Below are 26408 nucleotides of genomic sequence, written 5' to 3'. Positions count from 1 at the left end.
CACTTCTCTGGCACTTATGAAGTCTGTCTTTCTTAATTCCCTGTTCTGTGGGAACTGAAACTCATCTGTTCCTGTTTCAAAGGTAATTGTTTCACTAAATAGTCATGGGATCTGTCGGTTAAAAAAAAAGGATCAATCCTATAATTTTGCTGTAAAGTTCACATTTAGTGGTGTTTTCGGTGTTTGATACAATATCGGTATTGGATGTACTGTCTTGTTTTCCTAAACATCCTTAAAACAAGATACATTTACTTGAGTGTTAAACTTCATTGGATAATCATGCATTCCACACAATATATTAACATCATATTGCTTATTTTTTATCGTATTAAGCGATATTGGATATTTAATTGTTTCTGTGTAGTTTTTATATTCAGAGCAATTTTATATTTAGAGCAGTAACTTAACCCTCTTGTGCTCAGACAAAAAAAAAAAAAAACATGGACATGATTTGAAAAGGTTCAATAGTCCTTAAAAAATAGCCACACTTGTATTGTTTGCGGTCAAAAATGACTGCATTGGAAATTAATGGGAGACAAATTTAATCTAGAGGAAACGTTTGGTACTGCGTCCACAATAAAATCTTACTGAAAGCTCATTTTTTGAGATGTCAACCTCAAATTTGGAACATGTATGTGTGACCCTGGTCCACAAAACCATTCGTAAGTCGCATTTGTGGCAATAGACAACAATACATTGTATGGGTCAAAATTATCAATTTTTCTTTTATGCCAAAAATCATTAGGATATTAAGTAAAGATCATGTTCCATGAAGATATTTTGTAAATTTCTTACCGTAAATATATTTATAAAAAAATTAGTAGTAGTAAAATGCCTTGCTAAGGACTTCATTTGGACAACTTTTAAATTATTTTTGGACAACTTTTAAATTTTAATGGGTTTGATATGTTTTGTTGTATGCGCCGACTCGCACGTGATCCGCGCTGCGCTCTCGTGTCTCTAGTCAACGTCTCTGGTCTAGACTATGTGTGTGCGCTGCGGCGGTGCGCGTGAAAGTAACATGAAACTAGACTTCATTCGCCTCGACTGAAAGCATATTTACACCGTCTGAATCATTTCCTATCGCACATATAGTGCACTATGTGCCATTCACCATGTAGAAAATAGTAAATGTGTGAACAGCTGACCGATTTCACACGCAGCTTCAGCGTCTATTTAAAGTGTAGGGGGCGGGCGCTTCAGATTCTAGAGAGCATTTGATTGGACAGAAGATGTGATGAGAAGGTGAAGTCTGCGATGATGTCATCAAAATCTGATTCATTTTACAGAAGTGAGAGACTGTAAGTTTTGAATGCTTATATCTCCTAAATTAGAATTCTGTCATTGTTTTGGAACACAAGAGTTTATTCATAAACTTAAGGCTAACAGTCATACTAAAAGCTAAAAACGTCCATTTTGATTTCAGGGGGCCTTTAATTCAGGGGGCCTCAATATTTCGATTTTTTGCACCCTCAGATTCCAGATCTTCAAATAGTTGTATCCTAACAAACCATACATCAATGGAAAGCTTATTTATTCAGTTATTATTAATATTTTGTGTGTGTGTGTGTGTGTGTGTGTGTGTGTGTGTGTGTGTGTGTGTGTGTGTGTGTGTGTGTGTGTGTGTGTGTGTGTGTGTGTGTGTGTGTGTGTGTGTGTGTGTGTGTGTGTGTGTGTGTGTGTGTGTGTGTGTGTGTGTGTGTGTTAACGCACATTAAAACAAACTTTGTTTGTTTTCAGTAATTAGCAAAATAAAAGAGAAGGAATCTGGGTGAACAATATGAAGGTATCACTATGAAGCAAACCAAAGACTTACAAGAAAATGGAGTCAAAAGATCAACAGTGTCCAATCTTTATTTTATCGTCCTAAAATATGACCGTGGACAAAACAAAAGTCAACATCCAACCAGTGGCTGCGGCTAATAAATAGTAGTACAACTTCATTTAAATTAAACGTTATAACGTTACAAGTAATGCCAACGTTTTTTGTGTGTGGCACACATGCTACAACTGTACTTGCTTTATTTTAATTTTTTTCATTCTTTATTTATTTAAACTTGACCTCTCTAGTAGGTAATTTCGTTCTGTAATGTGTGGCAATAAGATACTGATGTCGAAATAGGATAGGCCTACGTCAAGATCCTCTCACAAAAGTGTTCAAACCACCTCAACCAATAGGCTGAGGTAGTTTTTGTTACTAAAGTCATTGTAGGATAATGGCAGAGCAGTTCATAAAGATCTTCTGGAAGTGCCAGGAAAAGACGATAGTGTTGTCCCCACACTGTAGCTTCGGAAACCACCGGAAGGGCTTGAAGGAGCTGCGCCCTTATCTACACAGGAAGCACCCTCAGTTAAGAAGCACTCATGGCATTTCAGTAACATGTCGGACTTGTGTTTCTTGTCATTTTGCTTTGATATCAATGGCATGTTCCCAACCATTGCTCCTTTTTGTCTCCTGCTAGTTACAGAGGTTCCACGCGGCGGGGGCGCAAACTTTGGGGTTCTGGTCCGGCATACGAACCGGACCGTTCCAGTTTTAGCATTGGTGTGATATATCCATAGTCATCCTCGAGCATCATCCTCAGCAAGGGACTCGAGGAGGGTCTTGTACATCTCAGATCGTAGGAATCTGGGGTAAGAGTCACGTTCCATCAGACCGAAAACGATCTTCTGAGCCTCGTCGAAACACTGTGGCGTCGGATTCCTCACGTTCCTCTTGATTTCCTCCCGTGTGTGATAGTCGATGTTTATCTGAGATGCAAATGAGAGTCTTTTACGCTATGCCTTCACTGGAAGCAACTTATGAGATGGACTGTGCAAATATTGAGAAATTTCATTGGAAATATGCAAAATTAAGTCATAATTGGGAAAAATAAAGTTTTAAATAAAATTACTTACTTAAATTAACGAACTATATGCGTGAATATATTGCAAAATAGACAACAATGTGCCACTATTAGTATACAACAACATTACCACATTAATTACAACCATTAAGGTGTTCAGAAGCCATAGTTCATGCTGTGTAGGGACCAGTATCAAAAACATTGTTAATTTCTTTATTTCACATTCAAGCGTTGTTCCTTATATTTGTTTTATATCTGACATGGTTCATTTCCAGGTGTCTGGATCCTCTGCTGGAGGCTCCTGACAGTCAATGGACTACTTTTAGTACTTGTAAACTTATAATAATTATTTTTATTATAATATAACGTAGTATAATATAAATTATAATATGTTTATTTCTATTAATTATAATTAATAATATAACAAATAAAAATTATTGTATATAAATACATACATTGTTTCTTATATTATATGTTAATTCGTAAATTAAATATTTTAATTAAAGACTATAATAGCATTTTATTTATTATATGTTAATTAGTAAATTAAATACTTTAATAAAATATTATAATATAAATAGTAAATGAGTATAATATATAATTTATAATATTATAATAATAATTATACTAAATACCTTTTTATTTATGATACTATTTATTATAATTATAATATTAAGTAAATTATTATTACATAAATAATATAATTAATTATTTATTATTTGAAAATAGTTATTATAATATTTATATATTATATTATAATACATTTCTAGTAATTATAATAAATAATATAATAAATACAAATAATTATACATGCATAATGATTATATATTATATTATATGTTAATTAGTAACTTAAATATTTTAGTAGAATATCAATAGTAAATTAGTATAGTAAATAATGTATATTATTTATTATAATAATATTATAGTTATACTAAATACTTTTTATTATACTATTTATTGTTATTATTACTATATTAAATAAATGATTATTACAGTCAATTTAATTTATTGTGTGTGCGTATATATATATATATATATATATATATATATATATATATATATATATATATATATATATATATATATATAGCCTATAAATATATATATATATATACACATTTATATACATATATGTGTTGCATTGCTACTGTATATGCATACAAATACAAATGAAATATCTTTTTATTAATTATTATTTTTAAATATTATATTTATTATATTATATGTTATTTTATTATATGATATTATTTATATTACTACTGTCTATACATATGGTAAGCTAAAGATGATTTAGTGTTTGTTATTTAAATATAGAAGGTATAAAATTATTTGAAAAAAGATAGAGAAAATAAAGGTGTAGAGCAGCTCTGCAGCTCATCCAAAACTATATTGTGACACTACAGGCACTTCTAGTATATACATCGTCATTGGTTATATAGAGATTTACTAGCGTATAGCGACAGGGTGTTGTATGGTTTCCTCTACCTCTTTCGGAGATTCTGCTTTGATGAATTGCTCGAAGATTTTCCTCGCCTTCGAGCTCATCTTATGGGACGACGTTATCTTCTTGTAGTCCTCGCACGTCAACCAGAATTCAATGTTTTCATCGCTGAATTCTGATTTCAGAAAGGTGCGGAATGTGGCCAGGCCATCTGGAAGGAAGCAAATGCGGGTGCGCATCAAAACACGAATGGCGCGAATGGAAACCAGCACCTCTTTAATTTACTAGTGTTTTGGTTTACTCTCGCCTCAGCAAACCAATGCCAAAAATAGCTATCAGTGCTTTGAAAAAAAAAAAAAGAAGAAAAGACTTACATTTGGAACCGAGAAGCCGCTCCAGAGTCTGGGACCATTGTTGGGTGTCTTCTAAACTTAGCCTGCTGAGATCAGACGGGTTTGATTAGTTGACCATAACTGGATTAGGAGCAATAACTCATGTTTGAACTATTTTGGACGTGGTGTCCTTATATGTGTGTCACTTTTTCCTTACCTCTCCGGAGCAGATGAACTGGTGAACATACACTTTAGTCGGCACATGAGGTTCTTTCCTCTATGGAGAGAAAGTCATCTTTGTTGATGGCATTTCATCCTTCACACATCCAAACCTACGCTAAAGCATGCTGGGACTCATACTAGATAGTTGAGTAAAAATGCCTGAAAAACACACTTACAAGGTCTTGTTTCTCCTGAAGTCGTCTTTGTCCATGTTGAAATCCGTTGGGAGAGGTTGTGAGATTAGGCCAGGCATGGTAGAGCGAGGGCTTATTGCCCAGAAATCCACTGCCGCACGGTCCTGCTAGTGATCATGCTGCACTTGGTGCTCTACAGGTTTCCCTTCTGCGTATCCGGCTCTGCTTTTTATGCCCTGCGACGGTTGCTAAGGGCTTGTTTCACCAACAGGGACTCTGCGAACCACAGCAAAGAGGAAGCCCCATCGAACCATACCCCTCCTCCCAGTCAGTTGCTTGTGTGCGAAAAGTCTGTTACTTCATATTTTTAGACATGTAAATATACATGTACCTGCTGAAATGGCAGATAAGCAAATGACAACTTTGCATGTGTTGACGTTTTCATTAATCTACGGACGTAACAGCCTAAATGTAATGCCGCACAAATGAAAATAAGAGTCAAATGAGATGGTTAGGCTACTTCGTCTTTCTTTGTTTCACATTTTATTAGCACAGAAGAAGGATTCCTTCTCCAAACATAATGAGTAACTAGCTTCACCTGCACTAAAACAAGAGTTTAGATTGGAACCAAAAATACTTTTACCGCCTGGGGAACTGATGTTTTGCAAGATCTTTGGTTCTTTAGTTCTTTGGAAGAACCTATAATGAACTCCAGGGAAACACGTGGCCAGAAATATTTCTTGATAGGACAAGAGTTCTCTGCTGGACCAACTAAGCAAAATAGTGTTTTACTATTACTTTTTTAATGGAACCAAAATTGCTTTTGTTCAACAAAACAAAGTCATGTGGTGCAACCAAAATGCAGAAACATCTGTAGGTCTATGACTGACTGTGTGTGGTCTATACATCTCTGAATGTATCAGATAATTCAGGTTGTAAAATGTCATGTGGTACAACTTCACAAGAAAATGTAATGTTATTTATTAATAAAAGGGCATATGGTGTAACCAACATTCAGGGACCTGCAGGGGAAAGCATATACAACAGCCGGGGATTATGTCATGTGGTGCAACTCCACAAAATGAGTTATGTTATTTATTAATAAAAGGGCATATGGTGTAACCAAGCGACAACCTCCTGTCTTTCTGTCTTGAAGCCAACACGGAAGTGACTTAAACTGCAATTAATCGACGGGCCGCTAGAGACTGGCTCCAAAAGGGAGTCAAATCTGTATCTCCCCCATGTTAAAATGCCCAACTTTACAGCAGAAAGAAAATGTTACAGCCTGGTTTTGGTCTATACAGCTAATTTTGCCCTTCATTACAACTGTGAGGGGGTGAATTTTTTAATAACTCAACCTTTTAAATTATGTAAAGCCTTAAAGTTCTGCATAATTAAGGGCGTGGCCACTTGAGTGACAGGTGGATTGCCACTATGGTCGAGCTTGGTGGGCGTGGTTTCAGCAACCAGGCATCTCAGCTCCACCCACGTCCCGCCTCTTTGCCCATTTTCAGTTATCCGTGGCGTGCTGCCAAGATGGCAACGGCCGGCTCCGCCCACTTTAGGCTTCAAAAATGCTCTTCAGAAACCTACGGGTGACGTCACGGGCACCATGTCCATATTTCTTTTACAGTCTATGGGTGTGACCAACATGCAGGAACCTGCAGGGGAAAAACGTATGATATCATACAGACAAAATGTTTTTATGACAAGACAAGATGAGTTGAGGTTGTTTATGTCATGTGGTGCAACTCCACAAAAAAACAATAATATTTATAAATGAATAATTCATGATATTTGTAAAAATAGAAAATCTTATGAACAAAAAAAAATATATTATTATTTTTTTCTTATAAATATATTTTACAAAATTTTGTTAGAAATATCACAGTCATATGGTGCAACCAACATGCCAGTAAAAAGCATATTTTATGATAGATTCCTGTTGAGCCTCATGACTGTGTGTAAAGTGAGTATGTCTCTGAAGTTTTCAGATAATTTGATCTTTTTATGACAAGACAAAATTAGAATAGGTTGTAAAATGTCATGTGGTGCAAGTCCACAAAATGACGTCATATATTTATGAATTAATAATACAAATGTTGATATTTGTTAAAAAAAAAATTAACTAGGTAAAAACAGGGTTAAAAAATTTCCAGGAATAATGATTATTTTGTTTACACATGTATTCAATATGTATGGAAAATATTAGGCCTGTGTCGACGCTGTTAATTATTCACGTCAATATTTTTAGTCGACTGGATTAGTTGGGTACGATATGAAATTGTATTAGTACCGGTACTTTAAAAATGACAGCACTCTAATAAGAGCAGTTTTCTTAATCTGCGTCGATGTGTGACAGCTTGAGGACGTGTGTGTGTGAGCTCTGCTTCCACCGTTCACTAAACAATGGAAGCAGAACAGTCAAATATATACGAGCAGCTCAGGAAAAAAGAACGCAACAGAAAAGGGCGGCATGGCGAGTATTCAGGTAAACACAGGCGAATCGGGTGTTACAATGAATTTGGTCCATGCAGCTCTTAAAGGGCCGGACCTAATATTCTGTGTGAAGCAGGGCAGGGCAGGAACATAGGGTTTTTTAACCCTAAAACAATGAATAGTAAGTTGTCATATTATTCAATTACTTTTACAATTTTGTTGCCATGGTTTCGATTCAGTATTCAATTCAGAGGTATTTTAGTCTGGTATCGTATATCGAAGTCATAATTTTGGTATCGTGACAACACTATTCTATATAAAAAGTATTTGCTGACATTCTCTTTTTTTTTGTTATGTTGGTTTACGAACTTGTACCTTTTTACATTTTTACTCTTTTAGTTTTACATTTTGTCCAGGGCTTGTTTACATTTATACTTTTTTTTATATTACACTACTTAATGCCAACGTTGCAAGTTAAATTCAATGTTTTAAGTAAAATTGTTGAAAATTATTGTGATAAATTAGCCGATAGATTAATCGATAAATTAGTCGATAGATTAATCGATATAAAAATAGTTGTTAGTGGCAGCCCTAGAAAATACGTACTTGATGGTTACACCACATGACATTTTTAGTCATTAAATTTAAATTAAATTTAAAATTTTTGAAAAAGGTATAAAAGTTTTTCGAAACCAACATGAAAACTCGAAAGTACTTTAATAAAAACTAGATTTGTAAAAGATTCCCTTTATCATGGTCACTCATACATCATGAACCCTTTCAATGGACCATTTCTATGTTTTTTTTTATTTGTATGTGTATTAATCCTTAGTAAGTGAGCAAAGTTTTTTTCTCTATAAGTTTCTCCAAAAATGGATACAGGCAGTCAAGTGTTCACATTAGACTGCACGTGTTAATGAAAGACATCAAAGTCACATGACCGTCGCAATCTATCTCACCGCTCCGCTCATACTGTAACGCTGTCAGTTTCTCCATTGTGCGCAATTGAGCAATTTTGTGCCTCGGGCAATGTCAGCGCCTGAGAACATTACTCATTTCCTTTTAGTTGCCACAGTGACTGTGTTTTGGCAGCAGATGATGGTCAGATTGTGTGAGAGATTGTCATTCTCAGGCTGAAACTGACTAATTTACAAATATTGGTGAAATGGTTTGTCAATAATTGGGGCATCCGGTAGATAGTTTCATGAGGGGAGCTTCCATTAAACGTTCACCCGTATAAAATAATTTCCCCATGCCGGTGGTGTTACCACATGATTTCGCATCATTCTCATTTCTGAGTGACAACATACGTGTTGCGCTGAGGTGAGAAATGAAAGTATGGGAAAAATCTAATAATGAACTTACTTTTTAAGTATGAAACTATATATCCTGTTTATCACTTTAATTTATGTTTGTCAGTAGGAGACGATCTTAAAATGTCAACCCTGTTACCCTTGTGATTTATAATTTAATTAATATGAATGTGTAAGGAACAGTGAATGTTTAGAAGTAAATTAGACATTTTCAAATGATCAATTGTTTCTCCTAGACTGCAGTGACATTAAATATAGAAATTTTTCTTCTAAGAAAAAGTCAGAGATTTCAATTTGAATCAAATTTCTAGTTAAAAATGGAAAAATATAACACATTAATTATCATTCATTATTGAGATATACGTTAACAGTTTTCAGATCTGTTTTAATTTCTCAGCTATTTTAAGAGAAACATCAAGATAACTTTCTTCTGGTTGCATTTATATCATCAGCATCATATTTGAATGGCCAAATGAAACTTTTCCACGAAAAACCCCCTTCATAAAATCAAATAACGTGCATTCAGTAATATTTTTTTATTAAAAAGCATCTTAATCAAATAAAGTGGATTTTTTTCAATATGACGAGGACAGATATTTCTTAAAACAGTGGTGTCTTTATTACAGAATTGCTTTCCCCAAGAAAGGACATATGCTGCAGGCGCTCTACCATGCATCACACGGCCGTTGACATTCACTGTTTTGGTGGAATTTGAGGTTAATCAAACGTAGTTATTCTTAGCAGCTCAGAATTGCCTTTTTAAGCCTTGAAACTCAGGACGTAAGGCATTGTCACAGTGGGGTCAGGCGGTGACATGGATTATTATTGTACTTTATGGCAGCGTTTCTCACTTAAGGCCCATCTCTGCATCAGTTCGCTTGGGTCGGACATGTGACCAAAACACAATTCTTCACAGACTATGGAAAATGTCGTTTTTCTGTTCATAATTAGTCAGTGTCCATAGACGGTCTAAATATAGCTAATCCGCTATTTACAGTATGTTTGTGTGTTCTAAATAATCATAAAGATGGCATGACTCATTCTTTGCACATGAGGATATTGAATGGCTGAAAAAATAGTTTAAAAAGTTGTAGGTTGGATTAAAACATATCTCATGTATATGAAAACGGAGTGCATTGAATAGTTGATCTCAGTGTCTACAATTTGTTAATATAGTAATTGTTCTTAAAAATAGATAAATCCATATATATATACACACCGAACAGTCATAACATTATGACCACTGACAGGTGAAGTGATTATCTCTTCATCACGGCACCTGTTAGTGGGTGGGATATATTAGGCATCAACTGAACATTTTGTCCTCAAAGTTGATGTGTTAGAAGCAGGAAAAATGGGCAAACGTAAGGATTTGAGCGAGTTTGACAAGGGCCAAATTGTGATGGCTAGACGACTAGGTCATCTCCAAAACTGCAGCTCTTGTGGGGTGTTCCCGGTCTGCAGTGGTCAGTATCTATCAAAAGTGTTCCAAGGAAGGAACAGTGGTGAACCGGCGACAGGGTCATGGGCGGCCAGGGCTCATTGATGCACGTGGGCCCGTGTGATCCGATCAAACAGACAAGCTACTGTAGCTCAAATTGCTCAAAAAGTTAATGCTGTTCTGATAGAAAGGTGTCAGAATACACAGTTCATCACAGTTTGTTGTGTATGGGGCTGCATAGCTGCAGACCAGTCAGGGTGCCCATGCTGACCCCTGTCCACTGCTGAAAGTGCCAACAGTGGGCATGTGAGCATCAGAACTGGATCATAGAGCAATGGAAGAAGGTGGCCTGGTCTGATGAATCACGTTTTCTTTTACATCACATGGATGGCCGGGTGTGTGTGCGTCCCTTACCAGGGGAACACATGGCACCAGGATGCACTATGGGAAGAAGGCAAGCCGGGGGAGGCAGTGTGATGCCTTGTGCAATGTTCTGCTGGGAAACCTTGGGTCCTGCATCCATGTGGATGTTAATTTGACACGTACCACCTACCTAAGCATTGTGGCAGACCATGAACACTCTTTCATGGAAACGGTATTCCCTGGTGGCTGTGCATGATAATGCACCCTGCCACAAAACAAAAATAGTTCAGGAATGGTTTGAGGAGCACGAGTTTGAGGTGTTGACTTGGCCTCCAAATTCCCCAGATCTCAATCCAATCGAGCATCTGTGGGATGTGCTGAACAAATAAGTTCGATCCATGGAGGCCCCACATCGCAACTTACATGACTTAAAGGATCTGCTGCTAGCATCTTGGTGTCAGATACCACAGCACACCTTCAGGGGTCTAGTGGAGTCCATGCCTCGACGGGTCAGGGCTGTTTTGGCAGCAAAAGGGGGACCAACACAATATTAGGTCATAATGTTATGCCTGATATATATCATAGTTGACTTTAGGTTATGACTGTACCCTGTTACGATTATAATTAACTAAACTAAAACAATGGAATTATGATGGTAACAGGGTTGACTCATAACCTAAGAAAGTAACTTTAATTTTAGGTAACTTTAGGTTATGAATCAACCCTGTTTTATTAATGAATGTTTGTATTTATTTATTTTTTTGTTCCTTAATATTTGAGGAAAAATGTCTTTCTAATAAGCACTTTGTAATTTCATGATTTAAACTGCAACCCTGTCACTCAAGATGTTTTCGTATTATCTTTTTTCATATAAGGTAAAGTTAATGTTTTTGCTGTAACTGATTCCATGAAACATAATAATAACATAACATAATTTTCATAAAAGTTGTATAATAATTATAAAATAATTAGCAAAAGGCTGTTTAAAATGTTTTGAAAAGAAGACACCAGGACACAAACAAAAGTATTTGGTGTCAACTAACTATGTTTATCTTGAGATGTTACAATACAATTTATCAACACTTTTGTCTGATACAGTCTTTACAGAAATCTACTTTCAAAACCAACTTTTAAAAGGCACCCATTTCGCAGAACAGAACAGCCCATTTCTCAAATAACAGTGGAAATCATGTAATGCACCTTTATTCTCGATCATTTCCTGTAACGTTGACATTTTTATTTTTTCTCATTTATCTTATCGCTCAAAACCAGTGAAGTTGAGCATCTGCACACCACATATACTTTCTGTTCTCCTCAGTCATTTCCTCTAAACCACGTGCATATGTCCTCTTTCTGTGCGTCTGCTCATTAAGAAACCTTGTTCCAGTGAATTAGTTGTCAGTGGCACAGTAGGCCTACATTGGTTTCCTGGGTGCGTTCCTCAGGTTCTGATAGGCCTCAGATTTGAGGAACCTGGGGCAGGAGTCTTTCTCCATCAGTCTGTATATATGCATCTCCGCTTCATCAAAACAAGTGAGGTCAGGCTTCAACAAGGATCTCTCTATCTTCTCACGAGTGTGATGGTCGATGTTGACCTGTGGTGTTTAAATGGTGTTTAGTTTAAGCAAATATAGATTTTTTTTTACCCTTTATTAAGCCATTTTAAAATAGGTGTCATATTTTAGAAGTAATCTGGTGCCTTGCTCTTTCATGTTTGAATGTACAACTTTCCAGTTACCAAATATTCAACTACCATTGCACCTATTAATAAACTTTACTATGATGCAATGGCATTTCCGTGCTTCGTAATGCACTGTAACTGTTCCGAAAGGCCCTTCTCTTTTTAATGCTTTAATAAATGCACATACTGACCTCTTTTTGAGCCATGGGATGGAGAAACTCTTTGTAAATATCTGCTGCCTTGTTAGAGAGTCTGCCAGATGAAGTCATTCGCTTATATTCCCTGCAGGCAAGCCAAAATTCAATGTTCTCCGCGCTAAACTCAGACTGGAGAAATGAACGAAAGGCAGCCAGGTAGTCTGTTCGGAGAAGAATGTTCAAAATAATGTGAAATAATATACAAAGCTAAATAATAATATACATAAACTCTTAGGGGGTTTTCGCAGTGATGCCATAGAAGAACCTTTCAGTCAACAGTTCTTTAAAAAAAAAAAAATGCTTAGTGTAAATAACATTTTAATATAAGGGTCTGGTCATATTTGGCTGGTTTGGTTGGAATAAAACAAACTCTGGTGCTATTGCCCTGTAAAGGCCTTTGCACACTGAGTCAGAAATTTGCATGCAAAATTTTCGCACGTCAAAAAATAAATTCGACCTCACGTTATGTCAATCACGCTTGCACACTGCCTCCGAAACTTTCATCCGTTAAAAAAAAATTCGGAACAAGTTCGATTTTCTGCGTTTTTCGCATTCGTTTTTCCCATCTACAGTGCTGATGCCCAACCTAAAACTGCTGGCAATGGTGGTGAATGAATCGCCAGTGCTCAATACCTACAATTATATATACAAATATTATTGTATCAAAAATACTACAAATATTATTATATCACAGCTATAATTATAGCACACCAAGTCCCTGTAAACCGTGTGTGTGTGTGTGTGTGCGCGCTGATCCCTTACTGCCAGTGCCAGTCTCTGTTCAGGATCAATTGATTCACGGAAATTGGTGGTCTTCTTTTTAATATGTGGCTCCTGTATCACTAGACAAATTTTTCAGATGAAACATATGCGAAAAATTGCAAAGGCCTTTATGGTGTGTTCACACTTGTAGTTTGGTTCTCTTGGTTCTTTTGATCCCAAAACTGAAATTCACGTCCAAAATTTTTGCGTGTTAAAAAATAAAATTGTCTGCGTTTTTCGCATCCTTAGCAAGCGTTTTGTGAGGAGTTTTGACAATTACATTTGTAGGATGCAAATACGAAAAACTGAACATTTCGGTCTCTGCGTGCAAGGACCTTCAAGGCCTGTTCACACCAGGACGATTTTCGCGCGCGTTTATCGCCGACGTTTAACGCCTCGTGACTAAACAATGGGCGCCAATGTGAGTGTGCACACCGACGCGTAAAATGCCAGGCGTAAAAGTGTCATTTTAAAAAAAACGCCTTGGGTTCGTTTTTTTATTTTGACGTGGCGCGTTAAAAACTGGCCGACCAATGAGATCCGCGCTTTTGTTCACGTGCCTGGGGCTGCTGAAGTGACAGTAAAACACGACTTGGTGGCGCTCAAGCACAAAATCGGTCTTGCTGAGCACACATTGATACGACGAAGAAGTAGTAAGTAGACAAAGAAGAAGATGGGCTGCTAATGCTGCTTGCCAGTTAGCAAAAAGTGTGTGAATGGTTTTGGCCATAGACATAAATACATCTGTGGTTTTGGCAAGCACGTAAATACTGTCTCTCTTCTTCTTCTGTGTGACAAGCGAGTGTCAGAAGCGTAAAGTGCCACAGCACCACCTTGTGTACCGGGAGCGCTATCTACTGAACGTGCACGTTCACTCGGCGCATCGCCAGTGAAAATCGCTTGGGTGTGAACACTCAAGACGCGCCGAAAAACGTCACGAAAAACGCTGGTGATAAGCGCATGCGATATTCGTCCCGGTGTGTACAGGCCTTAAGGGTGCGTCCACACTTGTCATGTTTGGTTCGATTGCTCGGTTAGTGCGGTTCATTTGAACATATGTGAAGGCTGCCATCCGAACCCTGGTGCGCACCAAACAAGCAGACCGAGACCACTAAAAAGATGGTTCGCTTCCAAATTAACTCTGGTGCGGTTCGATTGATATATGAACGCAACACGGACCAAAGACATGTAAACGAACCAAAAACAGGACGTGATGTTACAAGATGCGACGCTACAAGTCAGCTGATTTGACGACGCGGAAAGATCGGTGTATCCAAAATGAGTAAAGGGCAAATGTGGAGCAACGAGAAAGTAAAGTGCCTCATCAATATATGCAGATCTTCGTTTCTGCATACAACGGAGGAAATCCTGCTGCTGTTTTGAATGTTTTGAACATTTTATGAGCTCTTCGTGAGTTCTCAGCTGGTAAAACTAAAACCATATGTACGCGCATAAAATGATCGTGCTTAATCCAGCACACAGCATTGTTTTGAATGTTCGGTAAGCAAGCTCCGTTGCGAAATATACGTCATAAAAGCCGACCCCTCAGGTTGTGACCGTGTCCCTATGCCTTTGGTTCAGTAACTTTAGGTTCGCTGTTAAAAATGCCAGTGTGAACGCTAAGCAGACCAGGACTATATGTTTTGTTTTTGTTTTTTTGTCCGGACCAAACGAACCGAACTTACAAGTGTGAAGTTTTTTATTAATTTGGTGCTATTATGCGCAGCTGAGTAAACAACACTTGGGTTTACTGTATGTGTATGGCATGAAGGCGGCTTTCTGGTGCTTGCAAAAGGACTCTTTTAAGCTTTTAACTGTCACTGCTCTTTTTGGCTGGACACCTGGCACTCTTTTTTTGATCGCCTTTTTTGTATAAAATATTTTTGTAATTATCATAAATTAGGTATCATTCGAAAGCTTATGAACTCAAAATTCATCCTGTGCAAACCGTTTTGAAATTGGACTTTGCGTTAACATGGAAATGGTACTTTAAATTCTTCAAGCAGGCTCCTCCCCTAGTGGGCGGTGTCATGTTTCATATTACAACATTTACTTGAACTACTTTATAATCAAAATCTTTTCTAATCTTGACAAAACACATATCATCGGAAAGGTCTGAGACTCAAGGTTCCATATTTGGTGACCGTTTTGTGATGGAAGTGACATTTGGACAGAAATTTACCGGAAAATGCATAAAAAAAACAATCAATGGAATTTCAATGACACTCGGTGGCTATATTTGGTATAGCGCCTAAACAAAATCTCATGGGAACTTCAATTTTTGTGATATCAACTTCAAATTTGGAACACAACTTGGTTAGACATATGGCTTTGATTTTATATTAATTTTAGATTCAAACATTTTTGTAAAATATATATTTTATATAAAATAAAAAATATTTAGTAAAGTATTTTTAATTTACAGTAAATTTAAACTTCCATAATATTTTAATACTTTCATATTGTGAATTTCATATTCCCTTCAGCAATAATCTGGCGAGAGTCTGCTTTAAAACAAGACCAAACTTAGGTCTATATTCGAAAGCATTCTTGAATTACAGCCCTTTAAGTTTGGATGCATTTTCATGTGTATGAATTGCACTCACTATATATAAATACACTGCAGGCTCACACTCGCTTAGTTAAATAATCCACACTATCATCCCTTACATGTGTTTTATTTAAGGCGAGGCACTACAGGTGAATAGGGAATTTTTTTTAAATGACAAGATATCACTGTGTAACTTCTCCAGTTTATTACTGGCATAAACATAGGGAAAAAAAATTATTACAAGTTTAATATGCAAACGAGGCCTTATATACTTAAATATGCACTCATTTGCATACATTTCCAAAAACAAAATCTGGAAATTGGAAAGGACCATGTTTCTTGGTTCTATTTGTTGACATATTAATTAGACGATAGGGCTTTTACAGAGGGGATTCTGGATATCTTATTTTGTGCTTTAGTAAATTAGATAATACTGACAAAAGCCTTAAAAAATAAATGTTTGCAATGTTTTTTGGAGTAAAAGGACCTATAACTCAGGATAGGAATGATATATCAACAAATCCCTCTGTAAAAGCCTTCAGAATATAGTTCAGTATAAGACTGCAAAAGTTGGTGCTTGTAAGTGCTACTGAAGTGGATATATCTGACTCTGAGTGTGAGGAAAAACTCATTTTGAGAAAACGGCCTTTAAAGTTTTATATTGTATAATTGCATACATACATTTCTATGAAATCCCCCAACCTATAGACAAATATATATTCAGTTCATTAATATCAGTAGTGTATAATATTTCAAACACATGGAAATTGATAAATTAATAAAATATGAATAGCAATAGCCTTAAGCTGAAGAGAACTACCTTAACAAACACACATAACAACAGTCACACAAACTGCAAAAGAACTGTCCCTGTTTGTTGTATATATCCATCTATAACTATTTGAATCTAATTCTGACGGGGTTTCATCGTCTAATCTGTTGATGTTTACTTTCTTTTTACTACCTCTTGCTACTTGGTCTTTTCTGTGAACGTTTATGAGCTGATTTCGGCGGTGTCTGCAGTATTTTCTCTCAGGCGGAGAATAGACAAGGAAACGGCAGCGCGTACCACGTAGTGAGAAATTCACATTGACCAATCAGATGTGGTTTTCGGCTGCAAACTTTCGCGGTTGGTTAGTTCTACAAAGGAAATTCCCATATTTGGATTAGACAGCGCTGTGTATGAGACTGAGAGCTTTATAATGATACCAAGCATGACATGTTTCTGTGAATGGAGACGGCACGGGAGCTCGCGCTAGAATAACTTTTGATGATTTTGTGTAGAAATCTAAAGGCGCATGTTGACAAAACATAATGAAATAACCACCTTAATGTGTAATGTTGACATTTTTTTTATTTTGACATGAAAGCTTACATGTTAAGGGAGCGTGAAACCACTGCATGAAAAACGATGTTTTCAGTTAGTGGTATTAGTATTTAGTTAAAGGGATCGTTCACCCAAAAATGAAAATAACAATAACTCCGATTTTATTCGTCTGAAAGAACGAAATAACTAAATACATCATAATCGGCTAAAACGCATGCGCGGGTTACTTTTCTTCCTGAACAAATGCGCACTCGAGTGTTGCTTTCACATTCACGTGAATCGCGGCACATTTGAGTGCAACCGAACTCACACCACCTCCTCCAGGTATTCTTGGGTTCAGTACCTCGGTGCGCACAGAGGTACGCATGACAGCTTTCACATTACAAATTTTTCATGGGAACCGTGCCCTGTTTCGGAGTAAACTGTCAGTGTGAAAGCACCCTTAGTGCGGTTCATTTGGGGTGTGTTCACACTTGGCATGTTTGGTTCGATTAACACATTCCCTGGTGCGATTGCTCTGTTAGTGCTGTACATTTGAATAAGTGTGAACACTGCCATCCGAACCACCTCTCGCATTCAGTTTTTTCTCGTCATAGTCGTGAGTTTGCCCATCACAGTTCGGTACAGGCATCAGAACCGCGCCTCCACGCAGCAGATTGTTTGTGTGTGACGGAGCGATTCCTGCTGCTGATTTTACTCCTTTACACATGTTGTAAGCTCTTCATGAATTCTTAGCTGGTCAAAATACCATCATAAGTATGCTACGCACATAAAACGAGCGCATTTATCCCAGGATGTTCGATAAGTTCCGTTTCAAAATAGTTAATATGTCATAAAAATCGTCCAATCAGGTTATGAATGAATCCCTATGCCTTTAGGTTTGGTATCTTTTGGTTCGGTGATAAAAATGCCAAACTGAATGCTAATCGGACCAGGACTAAATGTTTGGGGGGTTTTTTTGGTCCGGACCAAGCAAACCGTACTACAAGTGTGAACACACCCTTAAAGGGACACGCCGACTTTTTGTGACTTTAGCTTATTCCCTGTATCCCCCAGAGCCAGTCCATACTTACCATTCTCATCACCGTGCGTGCCATAACTCTGTCTGACGCACCCACCACTAACCTAGCTTAGCACAAAGACTGGAGGTAAATGGCTCCAGCTAGCCTACTGCTCAATAAGAGACAAAATAACGCCACATTTTCCTATTTACATCAAGGAACTGTGCTGCCGTACCATGGGTGCAGCGGCTCAATGATATTACACAGCGCCTGAAAATAGGCTAACTTCCGTCAACATAACCAACGTGACAAAGTGGGCCCTGTCCCAAATGGCACCCCAAACCCTTGCAGCCTTCCTACAAGTCCGCACTTTCATGACGTAACGGCACTTTGACTGTCGGGAAGAAGTCCGCTGCACCAGTGCGGTCTCGGCCGCAATCGACCGCAACGGCGCGCTCGCGAGCACCCTTTTGAGACCTAAAATGACAAATGGGACACCCTGCGGTCTCGTGGACTTAACGGACACGCACACGTGGCAGCCATTGTAATTCCACAAGACCGAAAGTGCACATGAAGTGAACCATTTGGGACAAGGCCCTGCTTGCACAGAGAGTGCTGGGGACTATTTTTGCACTCATGGGACAGCTCACAGCTCTTGATCATTACGCAAAAATGAGTGAATAGTCCCTAGTCATATCAGTCTAGAAAATCGCAACTTTTAATTTTCCGTCGGTCTTAGTACACGATGTGACTATACACATCACAACATGTAAATAGGAAAATGTGGCGTTATTTTGTCTCTTATTGAGCAGTAGGCTAGCTGGAGCCATTTACCTCCAGTCTTTGAGCTAAGCTAGGCTAGCGGTAGGTGCGTCAGACTGAGTTATGGCACGCACAGAGATGAGATTAGTATGTATGGACTTATCTAACTCTGGGGGATACGGGGAATAAGCTAAAGTCACAAAAAGTCGGCGTGTTCCTTTAAATAAGTGTGAGCACCAAACAAGCAGACCGAGACTGCTGAAAAGGTGGACCAAAGACATCTAAACTAACCAAAAACAGGAAGTAATGTCACAAGATACAACCCTAAAAAGGACAGAATGCTCAAGCATACTTGGTGTTTCTTGTCTTAGGTGCTACGTTGCTCATTACAGTTCGGTACAGGCGCCAGAACTGCATCTCCTTGTAGCAGATCTTAATTTGTGTGCAACATATAGGAAGTCTTGGCACTGTTTTGACTCTTCACGAGTTCTTATCTGGTAAAGGTACCATCAGATATACGCACATACATCAAGTGCATTTAGCCCAGCACACGGCATTGTTTTGGATGTTCTGTAAGCTCCATCATAATATATGCCATATAAGCCTTTGTTGTTATTTTATTTGTATTTTTAGGTTCATTCTAAAGACCCAAGAGAACCAAAGTACAAGTGTGAACACACCCTAGAAACTCTAATCACTATAAGAACCTTTAGTGTAATGCAAAGATTCCATGGATGGATGGTAAAGGTTTTTAATGGAACCATCAATGTCATAAGAACTTTATGTGTGTGTATATATTGAATAGTGGTTGAACTAACCTCTATTTTCTAGCAGATCAGCTAACTTTGGCCCATGTGTCAAACGGTCCTGTCTTAAAAAGACAAAGATATTAGTGCCATCCATAGTGAACAGTTTAAAATGTAAAATTGTGTGGTGTGACATGATGCAACATGCTATAGCTTCTTTTTCTAATTATTTTATGAAGACTATGAACATTTGTACTGTTTGAACTTAAATTTGTGTACAGAAAAATGTCACCGAAAAACCATTTAAAATGATCTATAAAGGCAAAAACATTTTCTACTATACATTCATATAAAGTTTGACCTAAAATTGTCTTATGCATCAGGTAGCCTACCCATGAACTGATTATTTCAGTTTGAATTGTTCTACACATGTAGATATAACAATATACATGGCTTATAAACTTACTGATAACTATCGGCTTCAGTCTTTTTCTGAATCAAAACACATCTGATGTTGTTTTTCTGCTTTTTTCTGCTCAACAGAACGTCCATTCTACGGGATGAAAATAAACATTGAGGTATCCATTCAAGCATATCAGTAGATTTAAGAGGTTTATGGCTATGCAGAGAGAAAAGTAAAATGATTTACGTCATTGGTTGTTTCTTATTCCGAATGAGATCCTTGAACTCGTAGATCCGAATCTTCGAGAAAAGCAGTTTAGGCATCGTGAGGTGGGGGGAAATATTCCTTCATAATGATCTGCTATATATGCTCCATGTTTTTGACAGACTTTTCCCATACGGTCGCCGGGCAGAAGGGTGGGATGTGTTCATACCTGAACATGTTCATACAAATCTCTGGATGCCAATAACACTACGAACCTTCCGTCTTTAATCCATGACTCATAAATATCACAATATTAGGTTTTCATGAATTGGGAACACATTATGTAATCATGATAAGTTTCTATGACAGCACGACATTTGAATGTATAATAATAACATTTAGGCCTTGAATAGGGTGTGTGATAAGAGAATAGTAGTTTCTCTAAGAAATGTTATATTGTTGGGCTTATGCTTTTTTAAATAAGATATTTAAGGAAAAGACGGAGATTTGAACGAGATCGGGGACTCGAACTCGGTCCGCCCAGAGCGCTTAAGGACAGTTGACTGTTTTTGGATGAAGAAAGTTTCTGGTCTGACTAAAACTTGACACATATGTAAAATATCTAGTAGTATGAGAGGCATCGTTCGATCTAATGTTACAAACATGTGAACCGGGTCACGTATCCTGTTAATGTTGTAATAGAAATCTTCAGTATTGTGCGATTCATTTGTAAACCGTCACCGCACCTCCAGTCAAGCCTTATCAATGAACACTTTCTTTGAGTTTCATAGTCACACCAAAAGTCAATGTTGGACTCGTTGAGGCGTATTGTTAGTCATGTGGGAGTGGTAAGAATCTGATGACTGTGTTTAGTTCATGATTGCTGGCTAAGCTAAATTAACTATGCTACAATAGCTACAAAATGCACACTTTAAAGGAATAGTTGACCCAAAAATGTAAATTAGCCCATGATTTACTCACTCTCAAGTCATCCTAGGTGTATCTTTTTTCAGATGAATACAATAGGAGTTAGCCTATATAAAAAAGAAATCTGGCTCTTTCTAATGGCAGTGAATGGCTGTTTCTGTTTTGAAGTCCATAAAAGTGCATCCATCCATCCATTATAAAAGTACTCCACACGGCTCCGGGGGGTTATTAAAGGCATTCTGAAGCGATGCGTTTGTGTAAGAAAAGAATCCACAAACTGTCCGCTAACTGTCGTACGTGTGTTCACGAGAGACTGGCGTTCCAGCGTGTGACGCAGGCGTAGCGTAAGTAAGGAATTATTGACGATGGGCCGTTGAAGTATTCCAAAAAAATGCACACCCAAGGTGGTACTGCGGTCACGACGCGAAGTTATGAGAGTGAGATAGAGAGAGAGCATGTGAATTACCGTTGTCTTTGCGTCTCTTTCAACAGTGTTCGGCATTAGCAATATACACATGCAGAACTGTAAGATCAGTGCTTTTATTACCTCACTAGTGAAAAATGTAATGTTGCTTTTCATTTGCTAAACTATTTTACTGATAAAATCGCCAGGGCCTGCGCTGACAACACGTTTCTGCGCGAGTGTGTGTCCTCACTATGTGGGAGAGCAGAGATAGCGGGAGAAAGCGAGTATATGCGTTTCGTTCATAATTAAACATAATTTTGTGGGAAAAACATGGAAATTATTTGTTGTTTTGGTTCTTTTGCTGTTATAGGCTGTCAAGACATTTGAAATAACTGAAATCATTTTGGCGAAGTGGTATGGAACTGTAATGCGGTAAAGACCTGCCTTGAACTACTTTTGCCGTGCGTTTCCCTGAAAATAATTGTACACCATAGAACATTTGTCGGAAAATCGTATTCAAGCATTCAAGTAGTATAAGTTCTGGTGACGAACACGGAAGCACAGAGGATAGCGCAAAACAAAACTTGGTTCTCGCGAGAACTACACTTAAAAATGAGGCACAATGTAGGCCTACTGTATTAATTTAACGGAATTTTCCGTATTTATTTTTTACAGATGTTTTACCTATTTGGAATTATTTCGAATTTCATTGCGTTCTATGTTAGGGTTAATGGAAATGTCCGTAAAATTACTGGACAATGTCCAGGTAATGAGCTGCCAGTACATTTTACGGACCGTCTTATGTCATACACTGGAACACGCGTACGACAGTTAGCGGAAGTTATGAGATTACAGTTTGTAAAGTTTGAAATATGGATATTTTTCTTACACAAGCAGATCGCTTCGCTTCAGAAGGCCTTTATTAACCCCCTGGAGCCGTGTGGAGCACTTGTTATGTTTTTATGTAAATATTATGGATGCACTGTTATGGACTTCAATAAACAGAAACAGTCATTCACTGCTATTATAAAGCTTGGAAGAGCCAGGACATTTTTTTAATAGAACGCCGATTGTATTCGTCTGAAAGAAGAAAGTCGTATACACCTAGGATGACTTGAGGGTGAGTAAATCATGGGCTAATTTTCATTTTGGGGTGAACTATCCCTTTAAGTCACACTTTCCCCTAGAAAATTAAACAAACAAATAAATAATACAAATGGTAAGGTTGACTGTGTGCATATTGACAAACTATTTGCAGTGTGAGTTTCTATCCGCAATCTAAAATAATTCAAACAATAATTAAAAATATATATAATTATAACTCATTTATTTGTTTAAGAAAATAAGTAGGCAGGTTATTGCAGTGTTTCCCAACCACGATCCTGGAGGCACACTAACACTGCACATTTTGCATGTGTCCCTAATCAAACACACCTGATTCAAATTATGATCTTATTAGTGGAGACGTAAAGACCTGAAATTGGCGTGGCCGATAAAGGCCGATAAAGTGTGCAGTGTTGGTGTGACTCCAGGATCGTGGTTGGGAAACACTGGGTTATTGTGCATAGGTTAGCATTTGACTTTTTTTTCCCTTTAACGGCTGCTTTATGTTGTGTGACCACCAGGTGGCATACATGGCAAAGAAAACACTCTCAAGGCACAGAAACATTTTATTTGGTCTTTAGAGATCACATTTTGCAAACAGCCACCAAGGGTGTGTCCATTGTTTTGTGAATTTAAAGCATTGGAATGTGGAAATTGCTGGAAGGAAAACTTAGAAAGAAACAATTGATTCATAGCTGTACAAAAATGACTATACATTTATGGTCATGCTTAGCTTTTAGTCTGTCCTAAAACTGAGTATCATTATATATGGGTGTACATAATTCTAAGACAATATTGAAAACCTTGAGATTCATTTTCACTGAAACCTGGAAACAAGAAATGTATTCAGTTTTTCACATAAATTGTGTTGAACACCATTTGTAATGAAACTTGCACTGATCTAATGCACAACAGAAGCTTGATAGAATTCTGTTTTCCTCATAATTGGTATGCATAGTAATGTGAACACAGCATAAGCTTTCTCTAGAGTTTGACTTTGAAGCTTCGTACTCTTCTAGCCATTATTCTCTGATTGTCTCCCATAGTGACTCTCCCTAACACCCACATCACCTTATGAAGCCGATACAAAGCATACCATGTGGCCACAATCAGAACTACACCGGTGACCAAGAGAACAATATACAAAGCCATCATGAAGCCACTGTATGGACCAGTCGACGGGACAGTCCACAGGTACACCCAACCATTGTAATGATTGTTGTGAACAATTTCAGGTCCGTTATCCAAGACAATTGTACTGTAGAATACCGGATCATTGTTGTAATAATTGCCTTGTTTTATGTAAATACGATCAGATGTAGGAGGAAACAGAGAGGCAGTTGTTGCAAAAGTGCTTAAAGTTGAAGGTTCAGTTGAAGTTGCTGCTTTTGTGCTCGAAGCCGAAGACGATTGTAGGGATGATGTTGCAGGAACCTCTGTGGGAATGCTTGAAGTCATAAACGTTGTTTGGAAAACACTCCGACCACACTGGAGCTCTTCATAGGTCAATGTTTGCAGCGGATGGTTTTGTAGGTGGTACGGTTCATAGCATGCTACTCCTTTGTCCAAGTCGTTGATTATCCTTGGGTTGTCGCGAATCCATTCTGCAATACCCATAATGCTACAATCACACTTCCATTTGTTGCCGCTAAGAGAGAGAACATTCAGCGCCCTTGTGTGTACAAAAACATCTCCGGAGAGATACCCTAGATGGTTGCCGTTCAGGTCCAGTGTTTCTAGTCTTGAGGTATTGCGAAAGATTGTCGCTGGGAGAGACTCAAACTTGTTACCATTAAGAATTAGAATCTGAAGACTAGTCAAAGTCGAGAAGAGCTCCGGATCCAACGCCCGAAGGTTGTTGTGTCTTAGGGACAGTTTCTTCAGGTTGGGCAGGCAACAGAAAAGATCCTTTGGTAGGGAGGTCAAATTGTCGTTTAAGTGTAAATTGAGAAACTGTAGGTTGGTCATGTTAGCAAAAAGGTTCCAAGGGACAGTGACGAGATTAGTTTCGTAAAGGGTCAATTCTTGGAGCCTCGGCATGTTGCCCATTAGCTGGTCAGGTAGGGAGATCAAGGGGTTCTTGTAGAGGGTGAGCTTGGTCAGGTTGGGTAAGTAGTAGAAACTCTCGGCTGGAATATACCGGAGTTGGTTGCCCGACATTGAGAGGGTGAGCAGGGATGGCAAGTGCCAGAAAAGACGTGGAGGAATCTCTCGGATGTGGTTCTTCTGTAGAGTTAACAACAACAGCTTGCTTAGATGGTCAAAGGAACCACTTTCCAGAGTCTCCAACTGGTTGGACGAGAGTGCCAGAGATTTGAGTTGCCGTAGGTTGTGAAAAAGCGTCCTTGGGAGGTTCCTCAGTTGGTTACCAGCTAAGTTTAGGAAAATCAGCTTGGTCAAGTTCTGGAAGACGTCGGCGTCCAGCTGGGCAATGCGGTTCTTGCTCAAATTTAGCTCGGTTAGGTTGACCAACCCCTTGAAGAGTTCTGAACTAATGGAAACTATTTGGTTGTCATCTAGCTGCAGTTGCTCCAAGTTGCTCTGCTCACTAAACACCTTGGGTGGGAAGACCGAGAGTGCGTTTGATGACATTTTGATGGACTGGAACTGTGGCGCACCATGGAAGGCTTCTGGTTGAATGGTGTCAAGAGTGTTATGCGTGATCATTAGTCGTTGCAGAAGAGAGAACGACTGAAAACTTCGGTCTTTGAGGACCTTTATGTTTGTGTCATTTAGCCAGAGTAGAAAGGTTGTGGTCGGGTCGAGAGGGGGTATTTCGGTGATGTTCCCAATGCATGTTGCGGAACCCCTAATATGACAAACGCACCCACTGGGACAGGGAGTACTGAGGGTGAGCTGAGGTAGAAGCTGAAGTAGAATAAACGTGAACCACATTGTCTCAAACTATGGAAAAAAAATAGGTACATGTTAGTATAAGAATCACATATTTGCCCATGTCTTCATTAAACAGTCGACCAATTATTATTTTCCGGAAATAAATTGCAGCATATTCTTTACTTGTGATATACACCCCTAAAAAAATTAAGAAGGAAAGAAACCCTGACCATGCTTTAAAAGAATAGTTCACCCAAAAATGAAAATCTTGTCCATACAGTGGAAGTCAATCGGTTCCAAAACAACATTGAAACTGAAGAATCAAAATCACTCTTTATTTTACAAAACAAATAAATTAATAATAATTATTAATAGTAATTATCTACCAATAATTCTGGTTGGACTTACCTCTCGCAAGTATTGAAGACTGTCTGGATGAAATGGAGGCGTTCATGCTTTTAATAACCATAATTTGGAAATAGCTCTTCCCTTTCTACACATATCTTGCTCTGCAGTGCAGCCCACATGGAAGACTGCATCCGTCTTGATGAGTTGCTGTTTTTTATCAGATTTGCCAGTGAAATAGTTTCAGAACTCATATTAATGTGCAGTGTTTTCATGTTTTGTTTTACCTTTCAGTCTTTATTATGAGGGCATTGTCTTCCCATTTGTCTCCCAATGTATATTTTTATTTTATCTATTTATTTTTAAATAAATGTTCAATAATGCAGTGTATGATATTAGGAGCTGTCCCTATTAATAATTAAAACAATGGCACTTTTTTTCTTATTCTTTTGATAAGGAAGTATTCAAATAAAATCAAATAACAATAAAAAATATTTTTTTTTTACCTTATTTTTGTTTGGCTGTTTTCAAGTTAGTTTAGTTTAGAATTTGCTTAAAGAGTGTTTATAATAAAAACATTTATGGACATTATTTTATGTAAATAATCCATATCCTTCATATGC

The 26408-nt window shown here is 37.8% G+C and overlaps 3 protein-coding genes across 4 annotated transcripts; all 3 read right to left on the bottom strand.

Moving 5' to 3' along the window:
* Positions 1-1824: 1824 nt before the first annotated feature.
* Positions 1825-6081, bottom strand: rgs13b (regulator of G protein signaling 13b). Of its 2 annotated transcripts, none has more exons than XM_079807509.1 (5): positions 5021-6081; positions 4840-4899; positions 4665-4729; positions 4335-4501; positions 1825-2751 (listed from the first exon to the last, which is right to left on the bottom strand). In XM_079807509.1, the coding sequence occupies exons 1-5, from the start codon at positions 5095-5097 to the stop codon at positions 2563-2565; spliced, it is 558 nt and encodes a 185-aa protein (XP_079663635.1). In that variant the 5' UTR covers positions 5098-6081; the 3' UTR covers positions 1825-2562. The 2 variants fall into 2 exon arrangements, with proteins under 2 accessions (XP_079663635.1, XP_079663634.1); XM_079807508.1 differs by having other exon boundaries at positions 4665-4726; positions 5021-5331.
* LOC307120471 (regulator of G-protein signaling 21) lies at positions 5938-20370 on the bottom strand. The gene is made up of 6 exons (XM_079807507.1): positions 20211-20370; positions 20028-20114; positions 19634-19686; positions 12407-12573; positions 11954-12129; positions 5938-6639 (listed from the first exon to the last, which is right to left on the bottom strand). Exons 1-6 carry the CDS (start codon positions 20285-20287, stop codon positions 6606-6608), a joined length of 594 nt encoding a protein of 197 aa, XP_079663633.1. The 5' UTR covers positions 20288-20370; the 3' UTR covers positions 5938-6605.
* Positions 20371-23160: 2790 nt separating this feature from the next.
* LOC307120558 (uncharacterized protein) lies at positions 23161-25867 on the bottom strand. The gene is made up of 2 exons (XM_079807658.1): positions 25849-25867; positions 23161-25509 (listed from the first exon to the last, which is right to left on the bottom strand). The coding sequence occupies exon 2, from the start codon at positions 25498-25500 to the stop codon at positions 23590-23592; it is 1911 nt and encodes a 636-aa protein (XP_079663784.1). The 5' UTR covers positions 25501-25509; positions 25849-25867; the 3' UTR covers positions 23161-23589.
* Positions 25868-26408: the final 541 nt, after the last annotated feature.

Source organism: Gobio gobio, assembly GCF_949357685.1.
Source record: "Gobio gobio genome assembly, chromosome: 24".
NCBI classification, from domain to species: domain Eukaryota; kingdom Metazoa; phylum Chordata; class Actinopteri; order Cypriniformes; family Gobionidae; genus Gobio; species Gobio gobio.
Note: the sequence above shows the minus strand (reverse complement) of the source record. Positions and strands in the feature narration are given on the sequence as shown.

Bases quoted from the DNA above. Each gene is read 5' to 3' on its own strand.
- rgs13b (XM_079807509.1), bottom strand. From the start codon at position 5,097: ATGCCTGGCCTAATCTCACAACCTCTCCCAACGGATTTCAACATGGAC. The intron at 4,730-4,839 runs GTAAGGAAAAAG...GTCTGATCTCAG, and splicing joins AGTTCATCTGCTCCGGAGAG to CAGGCTAAGTTTAGAAGACA. The intron at 2,752-4,334 runs GTAGAGGAAACC...TTTGCATCTCAG, and splicing joins AAGCAGAATCTCCGAAAGAG to ATAAACATCGACTATCACAC.
- LOC307120471 (XM_079807507.1), bottom strand. From the start codon at position 20,287: ATGCCTAAACTGCTTTTCTCGAAGATTCGGATCTACGAGTTCAAGGAT. The intron at 12,574-19,633 runs GTTAGTTCAACC...TTCTCCGAACAG, and splicing joins TGATCTGCTAGAAAATAGAG to ACTACCTGGCTGCCTTTCGT. The intron at 6,640-11,953 runs GTAGGCCTACTG...TTTCCCCTGCAG, and splicing joins AACGCACCCAGGAAACCAAT to GTTCCTGCATGTTGGTCACA.
- LOC307120558 (XM_079807658.1), bottom strand. From the start codon at position 25,500: ATGTGGTTCACGTTTATTCTACTTCAGCTTCTACCTCAGCTCACCCTC.